Here is a 26,842-nt window from a genome sequence, read left to right on the forward strand (position 1 = left end):
ATGTCTTGAACTGTGAGAAGTAACAACTAAATTATTTATTTTATGCAGCTCCCCATTTCACCCACTGTAAATTGTTCATTCATTCATTTTCTCAACCATTTTCTCTAAGGTCACGGTGAGCTATTGTCGGTCTCCAGCATTAAAATCTGGTCACAAAAATGTTTTCACACATTTGAATTAAGCTTAGATAATGAACTTTTGTTCAAAATATCCTAACGCCACGTCTCGCTCCACCTTTTTATCACACCAGATCACCTTTCTTGTCTGTGCAGCTTGGAACAGCTGATACAGAAAAGAAAACTCAAGATGCATAATCTAATTGTCCCCGCTGCTGCTGCCCCCTTTTTTTTACTGCCTTCTTTCTGCCACTGCCAGCATATTTGTCCCCTGCTGTGATAAAGAGGGAAGCAACTCTGCATCAGCATCTATGAGGAGAGAATCAATCAAATCAATCAAATCAAAGCTTTATTTATAAGAGAAGGTTACAGAGATTACTGTCTGAGGTTGATTTAAACTGTAAAATTACTTTCAATCAATCAATCAATCAATCAATCATCAATCAATCATCAATCAATCAATCAATCAATCCAACTGTTCATTCAACCAACCGTCCGTCCACCATCTGACCGTCCGACCAGTCAATCAATCAATCAATCAATCAATCAATCCAACTGTCCATCCGATCAACCGTCCGTCCGACCAGTCAATCAACCAATCAATCAACCAATCAACCAATCAACCAATCAATCAATCAATCAATCAATCAATCAATCAATCAATCAATCAATCAATCAACCAATCAACCAATCAATCAATCATCAATCAATCAATCAATCCAACTGTTCATCCGACCAACCGTCCGTCCACCGTCTGACCGTCCGACCAGTCAATCAACCAATCAATCAACCAATCAATCAATCAATCAATCAATCAATCAATCAATCAACCAACCAACCAATCAACCAATCAATCAACCAATCAATCAATCAATCAACCAATCAATCATTCAATCAATCATTCAATCAATCAATCAATAAGAGCTTTCCACAACCATAGAAGGTGACCAAAGTACTTAAAATAATAAAATAAGACCATAGTGCAGAAAAATAAAGATTACGATAAAAGATCAAACGTAAAATCTTAAAATTAAGAACTGATTAAGAGACTACACGAGTAAAAACACAAATCCTAAAAAGCTAAAAGAGAAGCATAGTTGAGCGGGTGGGTACTAGTAAGCCCCTAAAAACAAATGTCTGCTGAAAAAGGTACTTTTAAGGTTTGACTTGAAAGTGGAGCAGGTCGTCGGGAAGTTTACTCCAGAGTGAAGGAGCCATCACTGAACATGAGCGGTACTTTGAAAAACTCTTGAAAACATTTATGAACTGCACCCTGCATTAATCTGGAGGGAATGTTTTGCTGTTCTTGCCTCTGTAACGTGTAAATGGCCAAAAGTTCACTTCTTCACACAGGTCAGTCCGACACCTCCGGCATCGATGTGGAAACTATGATCTTGACCCAATATTCTTAACTTATCTTGTGGTTTATCACAAGACATCAAGATGCTGCTGCAGAAGACGCAAGACTTCTTATCCATCTTCTTTGAATAAAGTTGATCTTTCCAGGCTCATAAAACCACATTCTAACTTTACAAGTTCTTACAATCATATTCTGTGGTACCTACAACAGGCTTTCAAATCTGAAGTGTTTTAATAACGTAATTGCTCTAAAGAAATGAATGGTTAGTTAACATGAATGTTTATTTGTATAATGATTTATTTCAGATCTTAAATTACACCAGATTAGTATACTTGTTGAATTTAATAATGGTAATCTATCAGTATTTTCATACATTAACCCTTGGGGGGTTCCAGGACTCTAGAAGGCGCTATATCAAATACAGGCCATTTACCATTTAATATTACCATTTATAGTTAATGGTTAATATATTAGATTAGATTAGATTAGATTAGATTAGATTAGATATCCTTTATTGTCATTAAATGATTGCACATTCAACGAAATTTCCTAGAGCTCCACATTAGGCATCCGCTAAAAATACTAAGAAAAATAGCTAAAACAAGTACAATATGCACCATGCAATAAAAACAAAAACATTACAAAATGCAATAAATAACATCAATAGGGTTGATTTTTCTGTCCATTCAGGGTTCTAACAGCCCAGGGAAAGAAACTCTTCCTCAGTCTGTCGGTCCTGCAGCTGAGGGATCTGAATATTCATTACACATAAATGTTTGACAGTTTACTTCACCTTCAGGAATATAACCTCTGTAAGTGTTAGAGAAAGGAGTGGTGTCTGAGGGTTTGGATAACGCACTTTAACTTGTCAAATTCTGATTTGTCCAAATTTATAAACAATAGTTAATAAAAGAGAGTTCACTTTCTGAACAAGCCAGTTCTAGCGAGCTGCCCGGTTTGGCCGACTGGGTTGGCCAAGCATAAGGAACCATCCTCCTTGTTGACATCAAGGTAAAAGCCTTTGCAAATTGCATCAGTCACCTGGAAGCTATCTCAGGCCAGAGGTTTGTATTTGGGGTTCAAATTAAGCTTACCCAAATGTCACGATGCACCACTGAATGTAAACAACTACTATAAACAACAAAGAAGCAAAAACAACAGATAAATATTAATCCAGTCAGAATGGGATGTTTGGTTTAGGATCATTAGCATAACCACACTCCTCAGTTTTGATGCTCAAAGGCCTGAATCTGTTTTTTTGTACTTTGTAATTTGAGACTTGAAAAGTACCAGTAATAGAGATGTACTACAGATTCATTTTGTAACATTCAACTTTCAAAAGTAGCACTTTTTCTTCTGGTTTCTATATTTGCATCACATTGGCTTTATCCACAGCTTTGGCGGGATTTTTCACAAAGATAAAACCAGCCAGTTGCATCTGTTCCTTAACCGCACATCGTTACAGCTCATCAACACAGAAGGAGCCGTAAAATCTTTGTGCAGACCTTCATTATGCACTTGTGTGGACTCGAGTCGCCTGACTTGGACTCGAGTCAGACTTGTCATTATTTTAATGACTACTGACTTGACTTGACAACAACCAAGCCTTTGGATAAGAATCACTCAGTACTCAAACTTAAGATTTGCACGTTATAGGCAGATAAAGGATACGTATGGAAGGGTCCTTGAGGCTCGATACGTCTGGGAGGCCAACGAAATCTACGGCAGTGCAGGTTAACACGCAGCAACAGCACTCCTTGGCACCATTTGGACTTTTTAGAATAAAACAAGATCACGATCAGACACCGGTAACGCTCCTCAATTTTACGGCGGGTGTCAGATACCGACACTCTGGCACAGCGCATCGCCTCCCAACGCGCAGGGGCTCGTCACCTGCTGTCGTTTCCGAGGACTGCATCTTGTCGGTCATTATCACGTGACAGCGACTAGTCGTTGAAAGGCATAAAAAGTCACTACAGAGCAGTGAAGTTGTCTAGTTGACTAGTTGATACAACCCCTAGTATGGGGTAGAAAAAAACAGAAAACTCTAGAGCAGGCCTCTAAACTCTGCAGTCTGTCTCTGTGCCTCGCCGTTTTGCACGCTGCCTGTTTTTGCACAAGGTGACCCTCTAAACCCTCCAGGATCCCCGCTGTGTTCGCAGCCTTTTTTTGAAGCAGCTAGATGAAGCTCAACCCCCTGTCCACCTGGTGGCAGTGTCTCAGCACTGTCCCACCTTATATCAGTAGCCATGACACTCACGACTTGACTCGGACTTGAACGCCAATGACTTGTGACTTGAATCGACTTGCATCTGTTGACTTGAAAAGTGGCACGACATGGACAAAAACCATAAATCATTTTTGGGTTTGATTTACTGCTGAATGCAGCGGCACTTTGTTTCAGGGCCGTGCAGAGACCTTTGACGGGGCGGGTGCTCAAAGTAAAAAAAAAAAAAAAAGGGGCCCTTACAGAGCAAAACTTTTAAACAGATTCACAATCCAACAAGTTAGAAATTTCAGATAATGACACCCTTGGGTTCAAACAACATAAAAAAAATATAAATTAGTGTCATTAGTGTTAATGTTAGTTCATAAATAATAGTTTTAGTTTTTAAAGCTGACTTATATCTAGAGATGTTACAACCACATTTTTGGCCCTGATCCGAGTCCAAGTTGTTTGATTTTTGATTATCTTCCAACAGCGCCGGCGCTCCGCACACGCACACCACGCACAGCGAGGAGGGCACCACGCCGGGAGAGGAGCACCAAATGTAAGCTTATGAAAAAATAATATATGTTAAAGACAGATTTCAATTAGAAGGTGTGCAAAGCAAGTTAACAGCATGTTTACAGAGAAAACATACAAAAAGGAAAGGAGATGGACCGTGTCATGGCTCCGAAAAGGCTGCAGGAGTCCGGGGAGAATCTCAGAGAAGCTTTAGAGCTTTTTTACTGCTGGAGAAAAAAATTTAGCAAGTCATCATCTTCCTAAATGCAGTTTATTCTCTTTCTGGATCAGCACTTCTTTAAAGAAGAAGTAGTAATTAAATGCAACAAAGGGAAATATCCTTTTATTTATTCAGTCTGTTCATGCGACTTGTAACAAATAAGTCTGAACAGTGTTAAAGGTTGTTTATCTAAAAAAAAACAGACCTTGAAGAGTTTGAAGATTTTTTAGTTTTAATAAGTTAATCTTAAAACATCTTTAAGTAAAATAAAGTTTCCTCTGTGAGGTCAGATAGACCCATCTGTGCTGTTTTGAAACAGAAATGAACAAATGAATCATATTTGTCCACCCAAATACAGTACTTAGATAAATATCACAAAAACAGGAAGAACTAACGCCGTCAAGGTAATGTAAGACATTTTATTTTTAAATAAGCGGCTGTTTGTGATCAATCATGAATTAACTATGGGCATGATTTATATCATTATTAAATAGCCTATGTGGCCTATAGGCTATGTAACTGAGATGTAATATGATTAAAAAAAATTAGACACACCTATTTTCAAATTAGGTATTTGCTCCATGTTGTTATATTTTTCATAAACGTTTTCAGGCATCAGCTGCCGATGGTATAATTTGAAGAAAAAAAGTCCATTATGCTAACCTCCTCCCTTCATATTCAGAATTTTCTAGTTGTGTATATTGTGCCTCTGTCATGGCGGGTGGCAGTTTCTTGACCCACGACATGCAGAATCACCATACGGAGAGCAAGAAGGTAAGTAAAAAGGTTTTTATTACTAAATAAAGAGCAATGTGAGAGACGGGAACAGACGAGACGCAGGACTGGCAGCAGGAATCCAGGGGGAGATTCTAAGGATGGAGACAGAATGAATATGAGGCGCTAACAAATGGAAACGTTATCTGGAAGACTGGTCTTACGGTTTCTTTGTAGTGGTAACGGAACAGGAAGGTTGTTAGGTCCGGGTGAGCTGAGGAGATCCAAAGGTAAAGGGATTGGTTTGTCCAGAGGTGTAGGAGCAGGAATGGATGTTGGTAGGTGAGCGGCTGAGAGCGGGCGGCCAGGGGATGAAGCAGTGTGTCAGGAAGGCTGAGATTCGGATCTTGTTCTGGAGCTGGTGAGAGATTGCGAGGAACCTGGAGGAGAGCAGGAGAGGGCATCAAGGGGATTTTCAGGCGACAGGTTAACAAGAGCAAAAAAACGAATGTCAAGGTCGGGTCGGAGACTAGAGCTACCCAAAAGAGTAATCATCCGGCGTGGTGAAGTGTCACACTGCTCCTTAAATCCCCTGGGCCTTGCAGCTGGGAGCTCTCAGACACGCCCACCTGTGAAAACAATACTCAGAGAAGAGAACAGGGTTACAGGCTGGCAGCTCACCACGGACCATGACAGCCTCTCTAGTTCTTAGTAAAGGTTAAATAGTTTTGAATTTAGTCATGTCACATGCCAGTGATTTATAAGCCAATACAAACCTATAAATAATCTTTAGCAGTATTTTTTTTTACCATGGTTTAAAACTTTTATCGTATTATAGAATGAATATGACAAATTCTCTTTTTGTGTTTGAATGCAGGCTCAATGAACAAGTACATTCAAGGAGGAGCTCACGCCAAAAGTTCAGATCAGCCCTCCACCAGCAGTTCAAGAGCTCGAGATCTGTTGTCAGCCATCACGTCTGAACCTTCTACAACATCACCCAGCCCTGACCAGGAATTACAAAGTAAAGCACACCTATAGACCGAGCACAGCCCACAGCCAGCACTTCAGAAGGCAGAGTGAGTCCTGCCTCTGAAAATTACACTGGAGAAACACATGTGCCACAACCGGTGCTTGTGGTGTGTGGAGCTGTTACATAGTTCTAAATAATAACATTATGGAGTTCCTGTGTTGAGTATGTTATATTATGTAAATATCAATCCTACTTTTTGGAAATAATAAGCAGTTTGTCATACAAGAGAATTAAAGAGAATTTAAGGCGAAGCGCTTGCACATGTTGTGTTGTTGTGTTGTGTTTTCGGGGGGGGGGGGTCTGGAATGAAGCTGAATCATTTAGTAAACATTTGAGTGTTCAAATAAAAGCCTGTGTGGCTGTATCTGTCCCTCCTCATGTCACCATCTTCAAACAGAGCCTTCTGGGACACCTGACCAACCAGGTGGATTTTGTTTGTGACGTTTGTTTCCATAACTTTATAAAAGCTGCTGATGACGATGATCAGACTATCTCCTCCCTTTGGTTCTCGCTCTCCCGTCGCGGTTCGCTCCGTTTCTTTCTGTGACGCTGCAAAGCTGGTTTCCTTTTAATAGCGATTTTCGGAGTAACATGAATTACATCATGTAATACCTCGCTGAAAAGCTTGTTTTATGTACTTTTAGGAACCGTTTGAACTATTTTTATTCGATTAGTAATTCAGAAGTTATGACCCGAAGAATCTAGTGAGAAATATCAACATCCGTGATTCTTTGTTGTGAGTTTCTTCAACACTTCAGGAGAAGTCTCTCTCGTGTCTCATTTTCTGTCCCAGACATGCAGCGACCTCACTGCTCCACACACACTAGCCGTGGACTGAAAAACACACGTAAACAAAAGCTCTGATATTAAAATCCATCCAGCTGACGTGAAGCAGGCAGAAAAAACGTACAGGTAGATGAACGCAGACTCCTGCCCACAGGCAAAACACCAGTCGACTCCATGGCTACAAGGTAGAGCGACAGCAGGGACAACCAATCACATGTTAGTATGATGTGGAAGAGCCAATCAGTGACCTTGTAGGCGGGTTTAAGGGAAAATAGGCTTCAGCTGAGGCGGCTGCCTCCGCATGGTCCTTGCGGCAAAATCTGACGAACGACTGGAAAAAGGGCACTTTGGGCTCTTTGGACGTAAGGGGCAGGTGCTCAACAAGCACCCTCCGCCCCCCCCCCTGCACGTGCCTGCTTTGTTTTTAATCAGTTTCAGTTGCACTTTCTGCTTATTCGAGCAAACAAATGAAGCGTTAAGAAGCTTTAATTCTGGAATTTGTTTATTATCATTGTCATTAAATTGAAGTTTATTTATGAATGGTAAAGTAACCGTTTACAGTCGAAATCTCTAAATTTGACTGCATTTTAGCATTTATTTTGTACATCACTGTAAGATGAATGCCTTCCTGAGATTTGAATATTTTTTAATGTTTCTGACATTAAAATAGTTAAAAACTCTCCTTTAATAAAGAATAATTCCATTATAATACAGATCAATATTAAGAGAAATTGGATTTCCAGCCCTTTAAAACAGTATTTGCGCCTCCACCATCTGCTTGTGGTAACGCGACAGACAGCGTCACGCTGCGCTCATTGCGTCAAAAGTCAGCGAGCGAAGCTGAAGTTTACGAGGCACACTTGAATGCGCAGAGAGAGAGAGAGAGAGAGAGAGAGAGAGAGAGAGAGAGAGAGAGAGAGAGAGAGAGAGAGAGAGAGAGAGAGAGAGAGAGAGAGAGAGAGAGAGAGAGAGAGAGAGAGAGAGAGAGAGAGAGTCCCTCATTAGCATCAGCGTCTTTTTTTCTGGCCTCTCGCTGCGCCTCCTCCTCTCGTGACAGAGAAAGGAGGAAGGAATATGGTTTGATGTGACGCTCCTCCTGTTTCAGCGCTGCTGTAGCGGATCTCTGCTTCAGACAGGAGGCTGGAGCTCGGTCCGAATCAAAGCCGCCACCATACCTGAGAATAACGCCGTCCCCGAGACCCACAATCCTGCAGGAGCGCTTCCAGCACACCGGGAGACATAAATGGGTGAGACGCGACGCCTCTTGTGGTTTTGTGTGTTTGCTTTGGAGACACCCCACCAAAGGTCCCCCCCAGCTCTCCCTCTCCGTGTCTCCGCGCATCTGGATGGGACAGGAATAAACGACCGGTCCAGATGCGCGTCTCTCCACGTCCCTCCAGAGCAGTTTTTATATTGTTCACCGCAGACCATGGGCGAGTTGTGGTCTTATTTCCGAGGGCTTATTTGGTAGGAAGCCACGCGTGGGAGTGCATCGCGAATGCGTTTTTCTTTTAAAGGAAAGCAGATTGATGAGTTGCAGATGTTGACACGTTTGCATTCACGCTGTCCGTGGGCCTGTTGTGTTGCACGGCGATGGGCTGTCCAGTTTTGTGCCTGAGTGAGTGAAAACGGGCCTGATTGTGAGATGTGTTGCTGTGCACCCTGCATGGCTGCAACTGGCTGCAGGTTTGTGGTCAACTCAGTTAAGAAATACCCAAATTTTATTGTGTTTCACAATTCCCTGTTAGTGTTCAAACGTTTATGTCTACAATTTAATTCATGCTCTGCACAGTTTACAGGCCTTCATTCTTTTGGCCCACTGAGCTGCAAACAACCAATGCATGCATGGCCTACCTTAGAAATGCCCCCCTCTCCAACACACACACACACACACACACACACAGTTATTTGTCTGTGGTGATTTAGCACAATCCATGACCCTAAGGTATCTATTACGTGGGTATTTAAGGTTACATAATTAAATTAGTGAACAAAGTACAACAAAAGAAGCTGCAATTAAAAGGCTTTTAAACTTTTTTCTGCACGGGAGACAAACCTTTACAAAGTCTGGTGCAACAACAAATTACCTGCCATTTACAGGGTGCACAATTATGTAGAACAGGATCAATAGGCAGGTTGATGCTGCGTCCGCAGTGATGCGAGCGCTGAACCGGTCTGTGGTGGTGAAGAGAGAGCTGAGCCAGAAGGCGAAGCTCTCGATTTGCCCGCCGATCTACGTTCCTACCCTCACCTATGGTCACGAGCTTTGGGTAGTGACCAAAATGAGTTTCTCTGCAGGGTGGCTGGGCTCTCCCTTAGAGATAGGGTGAGAAGCTCGATCATCCGAAAGGGGCCTGGAGTAGATCTGCTGCTTCTCGGGCATCTGGTTACGTCTCCTGGACGCATCACTGGTGAGGTTTTCCGGGCACGTCCAACCGGGAGGAGACCTAAAGGTAGACCCAGGACACGGTGGATGGACTATGTTTGTCACCTGGCCGGGGAACACCTTGGGATTCCCCCGGAGGAGCTGGCCCAAGTGGCTGGGGAGAGGGAAGTCTGGGCCTCTCGACTTAAGCTGCTGCCCCACGACCCGACTCCGGATAAGCGGATGAAAATGGATGGATGGGTGATAGAACAAGCACCCGTTAGGGTGTGCATGAGAAGAATAGAAATTTCTAAAGATGCACTAATTTTACACAAACTTTTAACCCTCTCATAATAATTTTTGATAAAAGGACGAACAACTAAGTCCTTCAGGGTTACTTCTGAGTTAAAAAAAGTTCATGAAATACGTGCGTGGAGTAACCAGGTAGGTAGGTTTTAACGTTGCAAATCTGCAACACCTGCCTCCAGAGGGTTAAGGTAGGACTAATTACCAATATCAGTTCAGCTCTGCAGTTTTGGCTGAGCCAAACTCGTCTGAAAGATCTGAACATTTTTTTTATTTCTGATTCATTATGAAACTATGTTTCCGATCCAAAAGTCCTCCTATCATTCATGTGGACGCAGCGCATCCTGTCACGTATGAAATAAGACTTCTCTTCAATCACACATGAACACAGTGTGTCAAGTCAACATGGAGACGAAAGCAGAACTATTTTGAAAAACCTTTGCAAAGCTATTGATTCTGATGACACCAGAGGTCATAAAGAGTGAGAAATGACAAACACAGGAAACTAATATTAGAGGCACACAACCTTACAATATTTATCTGTCATTCCGTCATGATCACTGCCTGCAGCTTTGCAAAAATATGCAAATTAAACTTCAGAGAATGTGGTTTGCCAAACAACAGCTGGCATGGTCATGCTGTATAATGTAGGTCAGTATGAGAAAAAGAATGAGAAATATACCTGTGGAATGTTGGAGGATCAGGTGAGAAAGCCCCGCCCCCTTTTGAAGCTACTTCTGGCAGCAGACGCAGCATTTGAAGTTCAAACAGGTCACATGACTGATCTTCTGTTTTCACACATTTGATGTTTTTTAATGAAAAAAGTTAGTTTCTTGATTTTTTGAACGATTCTGATAGCTTTGGGCAACACACTCACCTTTATAATTTTTTATAACTTTTTTGTTGTTCAGTAAATACATAAATTATATACAGAAACATAGTCTTCTGCCACTCTTGAGTGAGTGCTACAGGACTGGTGGTTTCCTCTCCAAAGTGCCTTTGTAGACACATGTATTATTATCATTATTATGTGTTAGGAAAGCAAGAAGATGAAATATTGCATGTTATGATGCAGAATTGATACTTTAAACAGGTGAGCCTAACAAGGAAATACGTTACTCAATTTCTTCTGTGTGTTGCTATTCAGACTCCGACTGCTAGGTGGCAGCAGGTTTTACCGCCTTCATTCTGACGGAACAATTTCACCATAACACTGGAAGTCTGTCATCTAACTCACCTTCAAAAGTTGCAAATATCGTCTGGCTTTTAGTACCACAGTATATCGTATCGTCTCCCTTATATTGCGATATTATCACCTGATTCTTGCCGACGCACACCTCTAATATATACATATATGTCACAAATATAGTTATTTAGGCCGCCTGTGGGACAGTTTAGAACTTCCTGAATATAAAATGCATTCTCACAACAGCCCTTTATTGTGTTCCTGTCAGTTAGCTGACTGAGCAAGAGATACAGGTGTGTGGTTTCCATGGTGATACTAATTTGCCACTGGCAGCAACCTAAAAAATTTCCTCTGATCCTGTTTCTCTTTACACATTTTTTATTGTTTTAAATCCTCTCCTTCCTAAAAACGTTTAGTACAATCGGTTCGCACTCATATAATCACTTTCCACTCTTCATCAGCACTTTTCCTTCCAGCGTCGCTCGTGTTGCCTACTCCGCAGCTTTTCTGGCTTTAAGTGGCTGCCACTAAAATAACTCGGAAACGCTGCAGAGAATTCCAAACAGACAACGTTAAGTTGGAGGAATAAAGTTGACCTAGCCACTAGATTCCCCGATTGTCCCCAGCAGCAGAATGATTGGAATTTTCCTTTTCATGTGGGAGAATTTGCTGAAGCCTGTGATCTGATCCACAGTCAGGAGTGGGTGGCTTTTGACTCCCAGTGGGCTCTAGTCCAGCGTGAAAGTTTTACAGGCAGTTGCTGTTGACGCCAGAGGCGGAGAGGCACCAAAACTCGCCAAGAGCTAAACCCAGGTTCACTGAGAAAATGCTGAAATGCCATCACGGCTTTGCAGGCCTCTGTGTGTCGGTATGCGCGGGTCCCCGTTATCCAAACTAGCTGCAGCTGTTCAGGCGATGCTACGGGCTTCATCTCCTGTGCAAGTCTGTTACTTCACCACTTGAGTGGGAGTTTTGTTTTGTCTGGAGGCTTGCAAGTATTCCGTCTCTCGTCTTGTCAAGGTCTCCTTTTTATTCCTGCACAAGACAAAAAAGCTTCACTTATCTGTAAATCATCTTAAACGGTTCAGACTAACACCAGTGGGATGTTATTGTGCTACTAATCCTCGATTTTATTTGTCCTGAAGTTATTTTACACTCTTAAGATTCCCCAAACATGAGAATAATTAAAAAACACATCTTAAAACACAGATGTGTCCTCAAACCTGAGAGCGCCTGTCTGATGGCAGTCATGCTGCAAATGTGCAGAACAACAAATAAATAAAAGTTGCACAATAACCACTCCATTGCGTGCACTTCAACACTTTAAGTTCATGCAAAAAAGATATTTTGCAAAATAAAAGAAAAAAAAAGAAAAGAAGAAAAAACAGGAAGTAGAACCAGGGCTGCACAATTTATCTGATTTTTGTTGCAATTTGCTGCAGTGAACTGAAATTCTGTTTGGCCAGCTGAATGGACGCCTGGTGCAGATTTTCTGTGGTTGAAGCAAAAATACAGAAAATACGAAAACAATAACAAAGTTTTTTTTTTTTTACAAATATTAAAGGAAAGAGAAAAGTGTCTGGCCTTGCCTGAAGGACTGCACATCATTCACAGAAATGATGGACTTTATTCATGATGCATAATCTCACCCAACATCACAAAACCAGGTGCAACCAGTGTGCATCTGGGGCACCTGTTGTAGTTGACTCCTTGTTACTATGAATCCCACTTTGGCTTAATATGTGCTAAATTAATTAATTCGCATCCATTTTTGTTTTAGTTAAATTCATTTTACTGCAGCAGCCATCTTGAATTGAGTGGACCATAAGAAATGTTTACATTTCTGAAACCGCAGTGCCGACTTCTGATGCTATCAGTCTGTGTTGGTTTGTCAAAGCTGCTTGGTTCAGAGTTGTGTGTCTTCTGGACTTTGTTACTTTTGCAGCATTTCAGATGAGATGGAGATGCATTTGGCCGTATCGTTGATGTTGTCAGCTTGCACCCTGTGATGAACAAAGCCCCAAGCTGTCCTCCTTTTATTTGGGTGAATTTGCTTCCGACAAACATGCAGGTTTCCAGTTTTGACCTCCTGAACGCACCATCGTAGGGTTCGCAGGACAGTTAAAAAGAACTGTAAATTCACACTTCCCCTTACTAATGAACTTCCAGTCGTTCGCCACTTCCCCCGTACACATGACCACCAAGTGCAGCAAAGGAAACCGGGTTTTGTGCCACGCTACTCTCACATCTGCGACTAATCCTTTTAGTTGTCTCCTGCCAGAATCAGATCCTTCCCATCTGAGCAGCAACTTGCTCTACAGTCATCTCCTTTGTCCGTTTGTTATTGGTGTCTTGTGAAAGCGTTTTTCCTTCCCCATGATCTCAGGAATGACCTCTCGCTATACCACGAATACTTTCACAAAAATCTGTTTTTTCTTAATTCCGTCATCATTTTTAGTGTTTACTGCAATGAAGATGAAGAAATGTTGGAATGAAAACTGTTTGAGTCACTGCTAACCCCTTTCTACTGTTGTTCCCATGGTTACACAAACCCTGAATCTCCCTTATTGCACCCCCCCACTAGCTGTAGTTTAGACAAGGATCAGGCCTCTGTGGCCGTCATCTGTGGGCATGCAGATGGTTTACACATTCACTAATACACATTCCCTGCATTTTTGGCAGTCCAAGCAGCTGCTCAAGCACTCGTGAGGAGTGTGTGATGTTTAGAAGAGAAGGAACGTCAGAGGATTTAGTCCACATCTCATCCACACCTGCAGTTTGATTATGGCTCACCTTTGACCTTGACTTACGGTGATGTGTGTTTCTATGCCTCAGTCACAGAAGCTCCAAATGTACCCAGCATGGCTACAACTACTCCACTTGACACCTGTCACAATCAACATTTGACACAGCTGCTTTTATTAAACTGGAGCAATTGAATCCAGTTTACAGAAGCTGTCATGTTGTGTTTTTGATCCTGAATCAGAGCGCTCACATGTACGGCTGAATGTCTCACCTGCTCAACCCCAAACAAACACCAAAGAATAGATTACAACTAAAGGTATTAAGGACTTCTAGTAGGGACGCAACGATACCCCTTTTTTTCAAACCAATACGATACCGATACTTGGATCTGAGTCCTCGTCGATACCGATTACTGATACCGATATTTCTACCACACAAAAAAATGCAATGATTTGGAAAACAGATTTTATTTTCTTCTCTGCTTTCAACAGGAAAAGACTGTGAGGTAGATAAAACGTAAAATATATGAATATAAATCATCACAAAACTAAAATTTTAGGTGAACAGAAATGACAAGTTACAGTGAAGCCATTTTCAAGCAACTGCATTGGTATCGGTTCCTGGTATCGGTTAATTTTTACTGATACGATACTGGAATCGGTATCGGTATCCCATTGCTATATATGAATATAAAGCAGAAAGGGAGGTAGGCTATACCTATACAGGAGCCAGCCACTGGGGGGGGGGGGGGGGGCACTCTTGTTTTTTTTTTTGTTTCAACTTTGATCCTGTTCTGTGTTATAAGGCATGTTATAATGCATACTGTGTTATAATGCTCGAGGAAGGCTTGTGTTGTTTTAACGTCCAGGAATCAGCAGCAAATGATTCACCTAGTTTAAGCTAACCATTAGCATTAGCGACACCACCATACAGCAGAAGCTCCTCCAGGCTTGTCTTATTTGTGGAGATAAAACATCAACATTGCAATTCAGTATTAGAGTTGCACTGTTGTTGTCCAATCTAGGGCGAGATGTCCAAATATCAGGAAAAAAGACTCCAAAACCTGCCGTCTGAAGCTCAGCTGTGATGTGGGCAAATTTTAGGTCCCAGAAATGGTGCACCAGCATATTTTTTGTAAGTCTGACTCACAAGGCATTCATTCCCCCTAGAGACCACTGCAAATGTATCGAACAAAGGATTTAAAATATGTTGCTAGTTATTAACTTTCATCGTCGTCGTCTTCCTCCGCTTATCTGGGTCCGGGTTGCGGGGGCAGCATCCCAACTATGAAGCTCCAGACTGTCCTCTCCCCGGCCACCTCCACCAACTCCTCCGGCAGGACCCCAAGGCGTTCCTGGACCAGATTGGAGATGTAACCTCTCCAACGTGTCCTGGGTCGACCAAGGGGCCTCCTGCCGGCAGGACATGCCCGAAACACCTCCTTAGGGAGGCATCCTGACCAGATGCCCAAACCACCTCAACTGACTTCTTTCGATCCGGAGGAGCAGTGATTCTACTCCGAGTCCCTCCCGAATTTTCGAGCTCCTCACCCTATCTCTAAGGCTGAGCCTGGCCACTCTATGGAGGAAACTCATTTTGGCCGCTTGTATTCGCGATCTTGTTCTTTTGGTCATTACCCAAAGCATCACTGCAGACGCTGAACCAATCCGCTTGTCGATCTCCCGATCCCTCCTACCCTCACTCGTGAACTAGACCCCGAGATACTTAAACTCCTCCACATGAGGTAGGACCTCTCTCCTGACCCGGAGTTGGCAAGCCACCCTTTTCCGGTCGAGAACCATGGTCTCAGATTTGGAGGTGCCGATCCTCATCCCAGCCGCTTCACACTTGGCCGCGAACCTACCCAGCAAGAGCTGAAGGTCAGAGCTGGATGAAGCTAGGAGGACCACATCGTCCGCAAGAAGCAGAGATGAGATTCTCCTGCCACCAAACTCGTCAAACTTCACACCACGGCTGCACCTAGAAATTCTGTCCATAAAGGTAATGAACAGAACCGGTGACAAAGGGCAGCCCTGGCGGGGTCCAACCCTCACCAGGAACAGGTCCGACTTACTACCGGCTATGCGGACCAAACTCACGCTCCTCTGGAAAAGGGACTGAATGGCCCTTAACAGAAAGCCACTCACCCCATACACATGGAGCGTCCCCCACAGGGTGCCCCTGGGGACACGGTCATAAGCCTTCTCCAAATCCACAAAGCACATGTGGATTGGTTGGGCAAACTCCCAAGCCCCCTCCATCACCCTTGCAAGGGTATAGAGCTGGTCCACAGTTCCACGGCCAGGACGAAAACCACATTGCTCCTCCTCAATCTGAGATTCAATTATCGATCGGACCCTCCTCTCCAGTACTTTGGCGTAGACTTTTCCAGGGAGGCTGAGGAGTGTGATCCCCCTATAGTTGGAACACACCCTCAGGTCACCATTCTTAAAGATGGGGACCACCACCCCAGTCTGCCAATCCACAGGAACTGCCCCCGATGACCACGCAATGTTGCAGAGACGTGTCAACCACGACAGCCCTACAACATCCATTGCCTTGAGATACCCAGGACGAATCTCATCCACCCCGAGGGCTCCACCAATGCGTAGTTGTTTGACTACCTATGCAACTTCTGCCCCCGAGATTGGACAGTCCATCCCCAGGTCTCCCGGCTCTGGGAGCTATGTTGTCTGGGGCACTTTGTGCCCCTGGTAGAGTTTCCCATGATAAATTGGTCTTAGGTGAAGGGTGAGACAAAGAACAGTTCAGAGGATCTTTCATGGATGTACATTCAAAGAGTCGGAGTACCCGGCCCGAAGGGTTACCGGGGTCCCACCCTGGAGCCAGGCCTGGGGTTGGGGCCCGTGAGCGAGCTTCTGGTGGCCGGGCTTTCGCCCATGGGGCCCGGCCGGGCCCAGCCCGAACTGGATACATGGGCTTATCTAACTGTGGACCCACCACCCTCAGGAGGAACATGAAGGGTCCGGTGCAGTGTGGATCAGGTGGCAGACTGAGACGGGAGCCTTGGCGGTCCGATCCCCGGACAAGGAAACTGGTTTTTGGGACATGGAACGTCACCTCGCTGGCGGGGAATGAGCTGGAGCTTGTGGCAGAGGTTGAGCGGTACCGGCTAGATATAGTCTGACTCACCTCGACACATAGCATTGGCTCAGGAATTCAAGTCCTTGAGAGGGGTTGGACAATCTCCTTTGCTGGAGTTGCTCCAGGTGAGAGGCGGAGGGCTGGGGTTGGCTTTTTGTTAGCCCCAAGACTCTCTGCCTGTGTGTTGGGGTTTACCCCGTGGGACTTGAGGGTAGCTTCCCTGCGCCTTCGGGTCGGGGAACGGGTCCTGACTGTTGTATGTGCTTATGCGCCAAATATCAGTTCAGATTACCCACCCTTTTTGGAGTCCCTGGGACGAGTGCTAGATAGTGCTCCATCAGGGGACTCCATTGTCCTGCTGGGGGACTTCAATGCTCACGTGGGCAATGACAGCATGACCTGGAGGGGTGTGATTGGGAGGAGCGGCCTGCCTGATCTGAACTCGAGTGGTATTTTGTTATTGGACTTCTGTGCAAGCCGCAGTTTGGCCATAACGAACACCATGTTCGAACATAAGGATGCCCATCGGTACACTTGGTACCAGGGCAGCCTAGGTTGCAGGTCGATGATAGACTTTGTAGTTGTATCATCTGACCTGCGGCCGTATGTTTTGGACACCCGAGTGAAGAGAGGAGCTGAGCTGTCAACTGATCACCACCTGGTGGTGAGTTGGATCAGATGGCAGGGGACGATGCCGCGTTGACCTGGCAGACCCAAACGCATAGTGAGGGTCTGCTGGGAATGCCTGGCAGAAGAACCTGTCAAGACGGTCTTCAACTCCCACCTCCGGCAGAGCTTTGACCGTGTCCCGAGAGCAGTGGGGGGCATTGACTCAGAGTGGGCCTTGCTCCACTCTGCGATTGTTGAGGCGGCTGTTGCTAGCTGTGGTCGCAAGGTGGCCGGTGCCAGTCGTGGTGGCAACCCTGTACGCGCTGGTGGACATCAGAGGTTCGGGGAGCTGTCAGGCTGAAGAAGGAGGCCTACAGGGCGTGGCCGGTCTGTGGGTCTCTGGAGGCAATAGACAGGTAACCAGATGGCCAAGCTGGGTGCAGCAGTGGCAGTTGCTGAATCAAAATCTCGGGCATGGGAGGAGTTTGGTGAGGCCATGGAGAAAGACTATCGATCGGCTCCAAAGAGGTTCTGGCAAACTGTCCGGCACCTCAGGAGAGGAAGGCAGCAACTCGCTCACACTGTTTACAGTGGGGATGGGGAGCTGCTGACATCAACTTGGGCTATAGTCAGACGGTGGAAGGAATACTTTGAGGAGCTCCTCAATCCCACCTATGCACATTCCGAGTTTTTGACTTTAATTATCACAATTATCTTGACAAAATAATTAAATGCTCTTCTTTAATTTTTATTAATTATTTTGTACTTAATAATACAACCACACTATTTCCATAATTTCTTTAAGATATTCCTTACAATAAAACAGCAGCTTCACCACTTTGTGATGATTATGCTAACTTATAACAACATATAACAAAACTAGTTTAGAAAGTTTACTAGTTAAGTAAACTCAACTCTAACATTGTTTACTGTTTTTAGCGTAAACTATCATCAGGCAGGAAGTGTTCAGGCTTAGAGTGTGTAACACCTCAAACGGTCAGGCAGGGACAGTCTTTCTGACAGTGGACCCCACAGAACGTTCCACAATCCCCTTCTCTTAGTGAATCATCATCAAGTTTTATTTGATGCTACTTTTATTTATTTAAATGTAATTTTAGCGATTCCCCAATATTTCTCATATTAACTTCAAGATAAAAACCCATCCCTACGAGCTTCTTGAGGTTGGTCATTAAGTTGAAATGAGTTGATTTAAATCAAATCATCATGTTTTCACTTGTTTGTAAAAATTGGATTCTGAAAGAATCTTTGTATCTGGTTTCAGCTTCTATTTGTTTAATTATAAATTTTGCATGCAGGCTTTACTTTCATCATAAAAGGTTTGTCACACCGAGATGTCTGGAAAATCCTCATTAGGAGCTGTTTGAAAGGGTTTGCCAGTAAATCGTTTGAGTCAAGAGACGACGAAGAGCATATTTTCTTAGAGAAGCACCATCCGTGTTTATCCTTTTTCTTCCTTTATGTCACACTCATAATGCCTGCCATTTTCACCGTAGCGGGCCAAAGCACAGTCTAGCAGAAGAAGGATAAATCTCATGATTGTGGTTTAGTGAATCTCTTCATAACGCTAACTCTGTACCTCTCCTGGAATCTTAAGAAGACAGAAGAAGTAGCCCTAATCATTTAGAAATGAAACATCAATTGCACTCTTCCTTGAGATTTTGAGATGAATATAATTAATTTTAAAGATGTGTTTGAATTTCACTCAGACTGCCTTGAAAAGAGCGATTCAGCTTTGCATTAGGTTTCTCCATCTGCAGGTCCATGCAAGGCGACCTTTTTAGTCTCTGCGTGTGCCGTAGTTAGTTAATAGAAAGGCAAAAACAAACCAGCTGCAGTGGCAGGGTTTCCATAAAAATGAAATCAAAATGTAAACCAAGAGAAAAATAAACTGTTGTGTTGCATCAGCTAAAGCATTTTATCAAAAATGAATGATAAATGACCCGCACTTGTATAGCGCTTCTCAGAGTAAGGACTCCAAAGCGCTTTACACTACAGTGTATCATTCATCCATTCACACACACATTCATAAACTGGTGGAGATGAGAGGCGAGGCTGCCGAGCACAGGCGCCACCGGACCCTCCGACCACCACCAGCAAGCAAGGTGGGTTAAGTGTCTTGCCTAAGGACACAATAGCAGAATTCTCTGTCGGAGCCGGGATCGAACCTGCAAACTTCCGATTACTGGACAACCCGCTCAACCTGTTGAGCTACTGCTGCCCCAAAACAATGGAACATCTAATTGAGATGTAAATTCAAGGTGGTTATGGTGTTCCACAGGGTTCTGTTCCCGGCTCTGGTTCTTTCTTTAAATTCTTCCTTCATTCTTCAATGATGTATTTTCACAGTTTCATTGAAATCTAGCTGTAAGACTCCAAAATACTAATTTCCCAATCACATTAGATGCTGCCCAGACCTGTCTTATAACTTAAACATCTTATCCACGGCTGCCTTCACACTGCTGCAATGTTTGTAAAGCTAATGGTAACTATCTCCTTGCTCCACAGTGGAGGCCGTGGTGGAGTTCGACTATGAGGCTCAGCAGGACGATGAGTTGACCCTGGCGGTGGGCGACGTCATCAAGAACATACGGCGGGATGATGGCGGCTGGTGGGAGGGTGAGCTGGGCGGACGCAGGGGTCTTTTCCCTGATAATTTTGTCAGGGTGAGTAATCACAAAGTCTTTTCTCATTCTAAGCGCCAAACCAAACAAGACCCTTCACAAACAGCCACCAAGTGAACGTATATAGCTGTGGCTTTGGTGTCGGTGTGAGTTTCCATTGCTAATTTTAGTGCAGCACAATCACACTTCACACATATCTCTATGTTTTATTTTTTCTTTTATAAGTCAAAGAGAAATAAAGCCTTACTGAGAAATAAAGATAATAATGAACTAATAGATTCTGCAGAACTTTTCAAGGCCCTTAAAGCTCTTCACAGGGAATCTACTTTTCATTCACACTGCTAGGATACGAGATAAGTCAAGCAGAATAAACATTTTGCATTTCTGTTGAAAGCACTTCTCAGTGACACACATGCAGTTTTATCTCCAGATAAAACATGAACAATAAGTGGAAAATGTTGTCTAAAGTGCTTATATTATATATAGCTTTGGAGAAAAGAAGTGAACAACATATAATTTTCAGACTCATAAAACCCTCAATCTCTTTATGAAACAAGCTGCATGTTGCTAATTTTTTCTGCCTTCAGTGTGATATTTTTGTATTTTTTCCAAATGTTTGCTGTTGTATTTTTTATTTTTTTTTTAGTGCGATTATGTCAAAACTGTGAGTAATCTTTCTGTCCTCAGCAAGCTTGCAGTTTGGAGAAACAGGAAGTGGGAAAAGCCACTAACCAGGCTAACATTTACTCCGATTTGGGAGGGTTATTTTTGCCCTTTAGAGAATCTTTTCCCTCACTCGTGAACAAGACCCCGAAATACTTGAAATCCTCAACTTGAGGCAGGACCTCGTCCCTGACCCGGTGAAGGCATTCTTCCCTTTTCCAGTTCAAAATTGTTTTGTTTATTCCCGCTTGTTAGGAATGTAATCTGTTCTCCTTTCAGTGGGATTGTTTGGAGCATGCAGATAACCTACGTAGCATGTTGGGTTGCCGTTGGGGTGACGGCGTACCACAGGGTGGCGTGCGACCATGTGACATGGCCCCGGCGAGTCCCATCCTGGCTTGGTTGTTTTGAATTTCAAGCAGAACTGGTCACACTGGCCTCATGCCGCTCTAGCATGACGCGGTTGGATCGCACAAGCACGACACGATTATCTAGTGTGTAATACGAGACAGTTGAGTCCTGCCAGAGCCAGGGAGGGATGCCGTGATGAGCAAATCTGTTAAGGTCACCATGGAAACATGCTGCTGATGTATAGAGCGTGGTGATGGTGCAAGAGCACGTCCTGCATATGCAGAGAAGGAGGGAAACATCTTTTAGTTGGAATTGTAATGCGTTATATTCAAAGTTCAATCTGAGAGAGTTTAAAGTGAAAAGCAGACCAAGCTCTGAAGCTGAACAAACACGCAGATTCAGACGTCTAAGACATAAAAATGTTGTTTCATGATTATGACGTAGAAATTAACACGGGTTCATGATTTTATCACAGTGTTTTAAATGAAATGTGTTGAAGGGCCCTTTAAACAGTAGAGCTGGTTATAATCTGCAGGATGAAAACACGATGCACCCAGCATTAAGACCCTTGTGTTTATGTGTGAGTGGGGGAGGAGTTTGAACATTTTTTCACGTACTTAGTTAGTACTTAGCTCACATATGTCAGAGTCAAGGCCCGCGGGCCAGATGCGGCCCGCGGAGCATTTTTATGTGGCCCGCGAGATAAATCTCAAAAATATATTAAAACTGGCCCGCTGGCCGATTTTACCGCAAAGACTACAACTCCCATGATGTTTTGCGGCGCCAGCGCGGAGCAGACGCGCCTCCTGCTTTGTGTTTTTTCAGCACCGAGGCAGTCAGAGGTGGGTGTCTGCAGCTCCGCTGTCTCGGACAAACTACACTCCTCTCACTCAGCGCTGAGTTCACTCAGCTGTTTTCTGACGTTGAAGCCCAGAAACGGAGATTCTAGCCGCTCAGTAATGTGTTCACGACTGAAAGAGAAAGTTTTCAAACTAACGTCCAGACAGAGCTGATATAACTCCAGCGAGCAGCTACACACTCAAACCAGCACGGCTCTGTGGTCGTGTTTCCCCCCCGACACACAACAATGTGGTCAAGCTGCTCAGACATGTTCAGCAGCACAAACCTATGTGAGCAGCTGTTGTCATCTAATGTTGTCATTATTATGATGAAGATGAACAAAACAACAGGAGTCTCCTCCTCAGCTCAGATCAACCCCATGATGCAGGTATCTGGCTGGAACAGGTGAGCATCACAGTAAACCAGTGGAGCAAACTGAGCTTTAAATATGTTGGTTTTATGCTCTTTTTCTGCTCCAAAACATGAAAGTTAACAGGTGAGATGTTGCATTTTCATTTAAGATAAAATTATTTTTTTATTTTGTTGTTGGCACGTGAGAAAAGATTTAACCTACAGTAAACAGGAAGTGGAAAGGCTGCAGATAGATGAATAGAATAGAAAATCCCTTTATTGTTCCTCAGTGGGGAAAGCTAGACGTCACAGCAGCGATGACACGTATTACAGGAGAAAAAAAGGAGAATAAAAATAAGAAAAATGAATAAACAAGAAAACATAAATCCTGAATAGATTTTAAAAATGCTGAATATACCACAAGTAATGAATACCACTGATGCCTTTTATTTAAAACTGACTTGCTCGTGTGTCATTTGGTTATTCCACATTCAGTGTTAATGCAGAAATATGTTTGTTTCCAAATTTAAAGGCTCAAAATTGCATTTATGTTGATAAAGAAAATGTGCAAATTTGCCGTCGCTTTTTCAAAAAATATTAAGTTTGGCCCTCGACTCCGTCCCAGAGTTTCATTTCGGCCCCTTGTGAGTTTGAGTTTGACACCCCTGACTTAGCTATTAGTGTACAGCGCCTTGTTTGGTTGTAATGCCTTGTGAATGTGCTTTATGCGCTTTTTCGCTCTTACTATTAAATACATTTAAAGGAAGTTATCTCTAGTTTAGGGTAATTGTTGCTGTCATGCACGTGACTTATTCAACCAAATTGCTTAATATTTTAGATGTTGCGCAAAGTATTGACCCTCTCACAACCAAGTAAAAGGAAAGAAAAGTCAAGTCAATTTGATAAAAAGCAACTAATTCCAAGACCCGCAGTCGGCTAAAATGTTTGCAGAGTTTGCGGTTAAGGACCACTTGTTTCTTTTATTTAGAACAGATAAAAATGAAGGTTTAAAGATGCCAGAGGCCTCAAGAACTCCCTCACTCTAAATAGTGTGATGCTGAATATGATTTTTGTAGTAAATTATTCTAAAAGCAACTATGCTAATCGTAGGTTTTACCCTGCTAAGCATTTGCCCTACAAAGTAACTCACTGGATTTGATTTAACTGTACTTTGAGCTGTTTTTATGGGAGCTGCAATAATTTTATGTTTTTGAAATTAGGACTCATTCAACAGAAAACTAACCGAAACAATCCTTCGTAACCATTAGAAAGAAGATAAAATTTTATACGCGGAACTAGAATCATGTTCTTTTTCAGTCCACCACAATATCCAACCTCCCCAAAAGCAAAGGTTCAGCTGTAGATTTACGTGTTTTAGGATATTATTGTAGATCTCAGCTCTACGCCTCAAGCAGATAAAAACTGGCTGCAGAAGTCGGGAACTGGGCATATTTAGAGCCCTGAAGCATGGCAGTGCAGCCAAGAAGCAATGTTTTTAACGAAACAAAAGCTTTATGCATTTGCATGTATGTTTCTACAATACAGTGGAGCGGGGTTGTTCAACTCTGGGCCTCGAGGGCCGGTTTCCAGCTTGTTTTAGTGGTTTCTCTGCTCCGACACACTGTATTCAGTAGGGGTGGGACTCTTCAGGAACATCATGATTCGATTCGATTACGATTCAGGGAGCTCTGATTATTGATGCATCTTTCTCCTCCCTCACCTGGCTGCCAAGTGATTACGTGGTACTTAAGAAAAACATTTGTAATGATGAAACATTAACTTACTTCCAATATATAAGGCCCTGTCCACACGTAGCCGGGGATCTGCCAAAACGTAGATATTTTTCTACGTTTTGGCCTGTCATCCACACGAAAACTGAGTTTTTTCACACGAAAACGGATCTTTTTAAAAACTCCGGCCAAAGTGAAGATCTGCGTTTTCTCCGTTTTGGGTGTCTGCGTGTGGACAGACAAAACCGGAGTTTTAAGGTCCGCAACGTCACTTTCCGCGATGAAAAAATGCTGACATCACGTGTGCGACCTGTGTTTACACTAGCCAACAGCATGGATGCCCTCAGAGCTGGGCTCACTTTATCAATTGTCCAAGCGCTTTCTGCTTGTTTGTTTTTGCAAGCGGAATTACTGCTCCTTGCGTAAGACCACAGACGAAGGACGAGGTTAAGAACGGGGGAAGTACTGCCGCCTACAGGTCTGGCATGTCCTTAACAACGTATTTATCCGGGTACGTGTGGACAGTTTCCTTTTAAAACGAGGTGGTGTGGATGCAAGTTTTTGGAGGGGCGGGTATTCGTTTTCAATACAACCCGGCTACGTGTGGACTAGGCCTAAGTATCAGTGCAGTGTTTTAAAGAAAAGAAGTGCTGCCATTAACAGCTTCCAAACAAAATAACGCTGGATGTCCAATTCATTTGAGCATGAATAACTGTTCTTTTTCAAAAAGTAAGTACGATTAGACAGCAACATTTAGAATGTCAATTAAATGTGTAAATAAAAGCATAAAACAGGAAATAAATAGAGCACAGACGCAAATCTTTCGCGATAAAACTTGCTATGGGCTTTGTAATTCTGCTCGCCTTTTCTGAGTTTGGTGGAAGTTCTAACAACGCCTGCTCAATAATTTTCTGGTTGGTGGCGGTGTTACACCAAATTCTGCGACCCATCACAATTTGTGACCCCAGGGGGCAGTGTTGCATTTTGTTGCGTCTGTACATCCTGAATTGGCATAAAAGAAGAAGATGCTACGTTCAAACCGTAAACTTTGAGGAAGTTGTGCGGCGCGGACCATGGTCACACAATATGATGGTGGCCATCACAGAGTGTGACCACCTGCATCTCAGTAATAATGCAGATGTCAGAGGTCAGATGCACTTTTTTATAAACTACATCATCAGAGAAGTTACCAGAAACAGTTTGTGTGATGTAAAAATCGTTATAACTGAAGTTACAGTAAAGTCACACAATATGATAGTGGCTATCACAGAATGTGACCATCTGCATCTCAGAAATAATGCAGATGACTTTTATTTTTGCTAAAGATAATAACGTAGCGACCCCGAGCGTCTCTGCGGCAGGTTTATAGTCCCCAACTCAACCAGCAGGAGGCAGTAGTGGTTCACACCAGAACTTTATTAGGCTTCTTCTTCTACACTTTGTAACGCTACAGACACCGATCCTCTATCACGCTCCTACCACACAGAGTCACGGTGTCAGTTAACCATGCTAATTCAACCCGCTCCACAGAACACACATCACCTAGTGGCTTACATTAACATAACACTCGCACAACACACAAATCTACACACAGGAACTAGCAGAACGATAGGAAACACATATAACACAATACCCAGAATGCACCTGGCTTACAACCCCAGTCAGGTCATTACAATAACAAAAGGCGTTTCGTGATATGTGTCATTTTATCTCCCTTTTATCTCCACCAGTACATATGAGTGGCATTGGAGTGACAGGAAAAAAACCCGTAGCAACCAGATAATCGGCACTGGTGTCTAATAAACTGAGGATGTAGATCACAACAATTTATTTCAGTAAATGGAAGTTCTGAACATTTTACCTGCGGACCTTGCATGTTGTAAAATCAGTGTTTAATGTTAGCAAACATTTCTTGTCAAAGCCCTGCTTATCGCTGCATTTATTGTCCCGTTTGTTTGCAATAAACATTAACAAACGCTCTTTTTAACATCCACGGTCCGCGCCGCACAACTTCCTCAAAGCTTACGTAGTTTACGGTTTGAACGTAGCATCTTCTTCTTTTATGCCAATTCAGGATGTACAGACGCAACAAAATGCAACACTGCCCCCTGGGGTCACAAATTGTGACGGGTCGCAGAATTTGGTGTAACAGCGGCAGCCGCAGCCACCGGCGTCTTTTTCTCCTCCTCCGGGTGAAAACGATCAACGTGGTTTCTCGTGTTTGTTGTGTTTCCATAATACTTCAATTTTATTTTACACAACTTGAATACCGTATGGCTTTTGTCCAGGTCCCTTTCCCCCTCAAACTCATAAAAACCAAAGTAATTCCATACGCTGGCTTTTAAAGTTGACGGTGCTGGCTGTATTCCTCACTCAGCCATGTTGTCCTGTGCATTCTGTAACCTTTCCCTCTAAACACCGGCCTTCCTTTCAGCTGAGCTCCGCTTTTAGCGCCTCGTCATTAATAAAATAGATTTTTTACTGTTTAAAAATCAATTGATAATCGTTCACGTTCACATCTCGATGCATCCTAAAAACGAGTTTATCTCCCACCCCTGATATTCAGTGGTTGAATCATCTGTGCAGGAGCTCCTCAGGCTCTGCAGCAGCCTGATGAGCTGCTGACTGATATCAGGTGTGTCGAAGGGGGGTAAAACCAAAACGAGGCCCGCGATTGAATAGCCCTGCGTTAGAGGCGCTGCCAGAACTTTGTAAAATTCAAAAATTTTGTTGGCTGCTAGATGTTCTGTTTGTTGTTGCAGGGAGGTGAGTTTTTGGGTAGGTTTGAGCCGCATTCCTGGCCCTGTTGGGACAATTTTCTTAAGGATGCAGATACTCAAAACTCAAGAGCTGGTCAAAAAGTACTAAAATTGGTTGTTCTTTTCTTTTTTTTTTTATTAAAAAAAAAGGAAGTATTTTCTGTCTCAGAAGGAGAAGTTAAAGATTACAACAAACCAAGGAGACATTCTGACAGGAGGTCTGCCTTTTGTCA

The 26,842-nt window shown here is 43.3% G+C and overlaps 1 protein-coding gene across 3 annotated transcripts in view; it reads left to right on the forward strand.

Moving 5' to 3' along the window:
- Nucleotides 1–7,986: 7,986 nt before the first annotated feature.
- The window catches only part of sh3kbp1 (SH3-domain kinase binding protein 1), a 49,542-nt gene continuing 30,686 nt past the window's right edge, over nucleotides 7,987–26,842 (forward strand). For all 3 annotated transcript variants that reach the window (XM_070553256.1, XM_054751036.2, XM_070553257.1), the window contains exons 1-2: nucleotides 7,987–8,204; nucleotides 19,800–19,957. In XM_070553256.1, coding sequence (XP_070409357.1) covers nucleotides 8,201–8,204; nucleotides 19,800–19,957 — 162 coding nt within the window. In that variant the 5' untranslated portion in view covers nucleotides 7,987–8,200. The remainder of the gene's footprint in view (nucleotides 8,205–19,799; nucleotides 19,958–26,842) is intronic.

This window comes from Nothobranchius furzeri, chromosome 7 (assembly GCF_043380555.1).
Source record: "Nothobranchius furzeri strain GRZ-AD chromosome 7, NfurGRZ-RIMD1, whole genome shotgun sequence".
NCBI classification, from domain to species: Eukaryota; Metazoa; Chordata; class Actinopteri; order Cyprinodontiformes; family Nothobranchiidae; genus Nothobranchius; species Nothobranchius furzeri.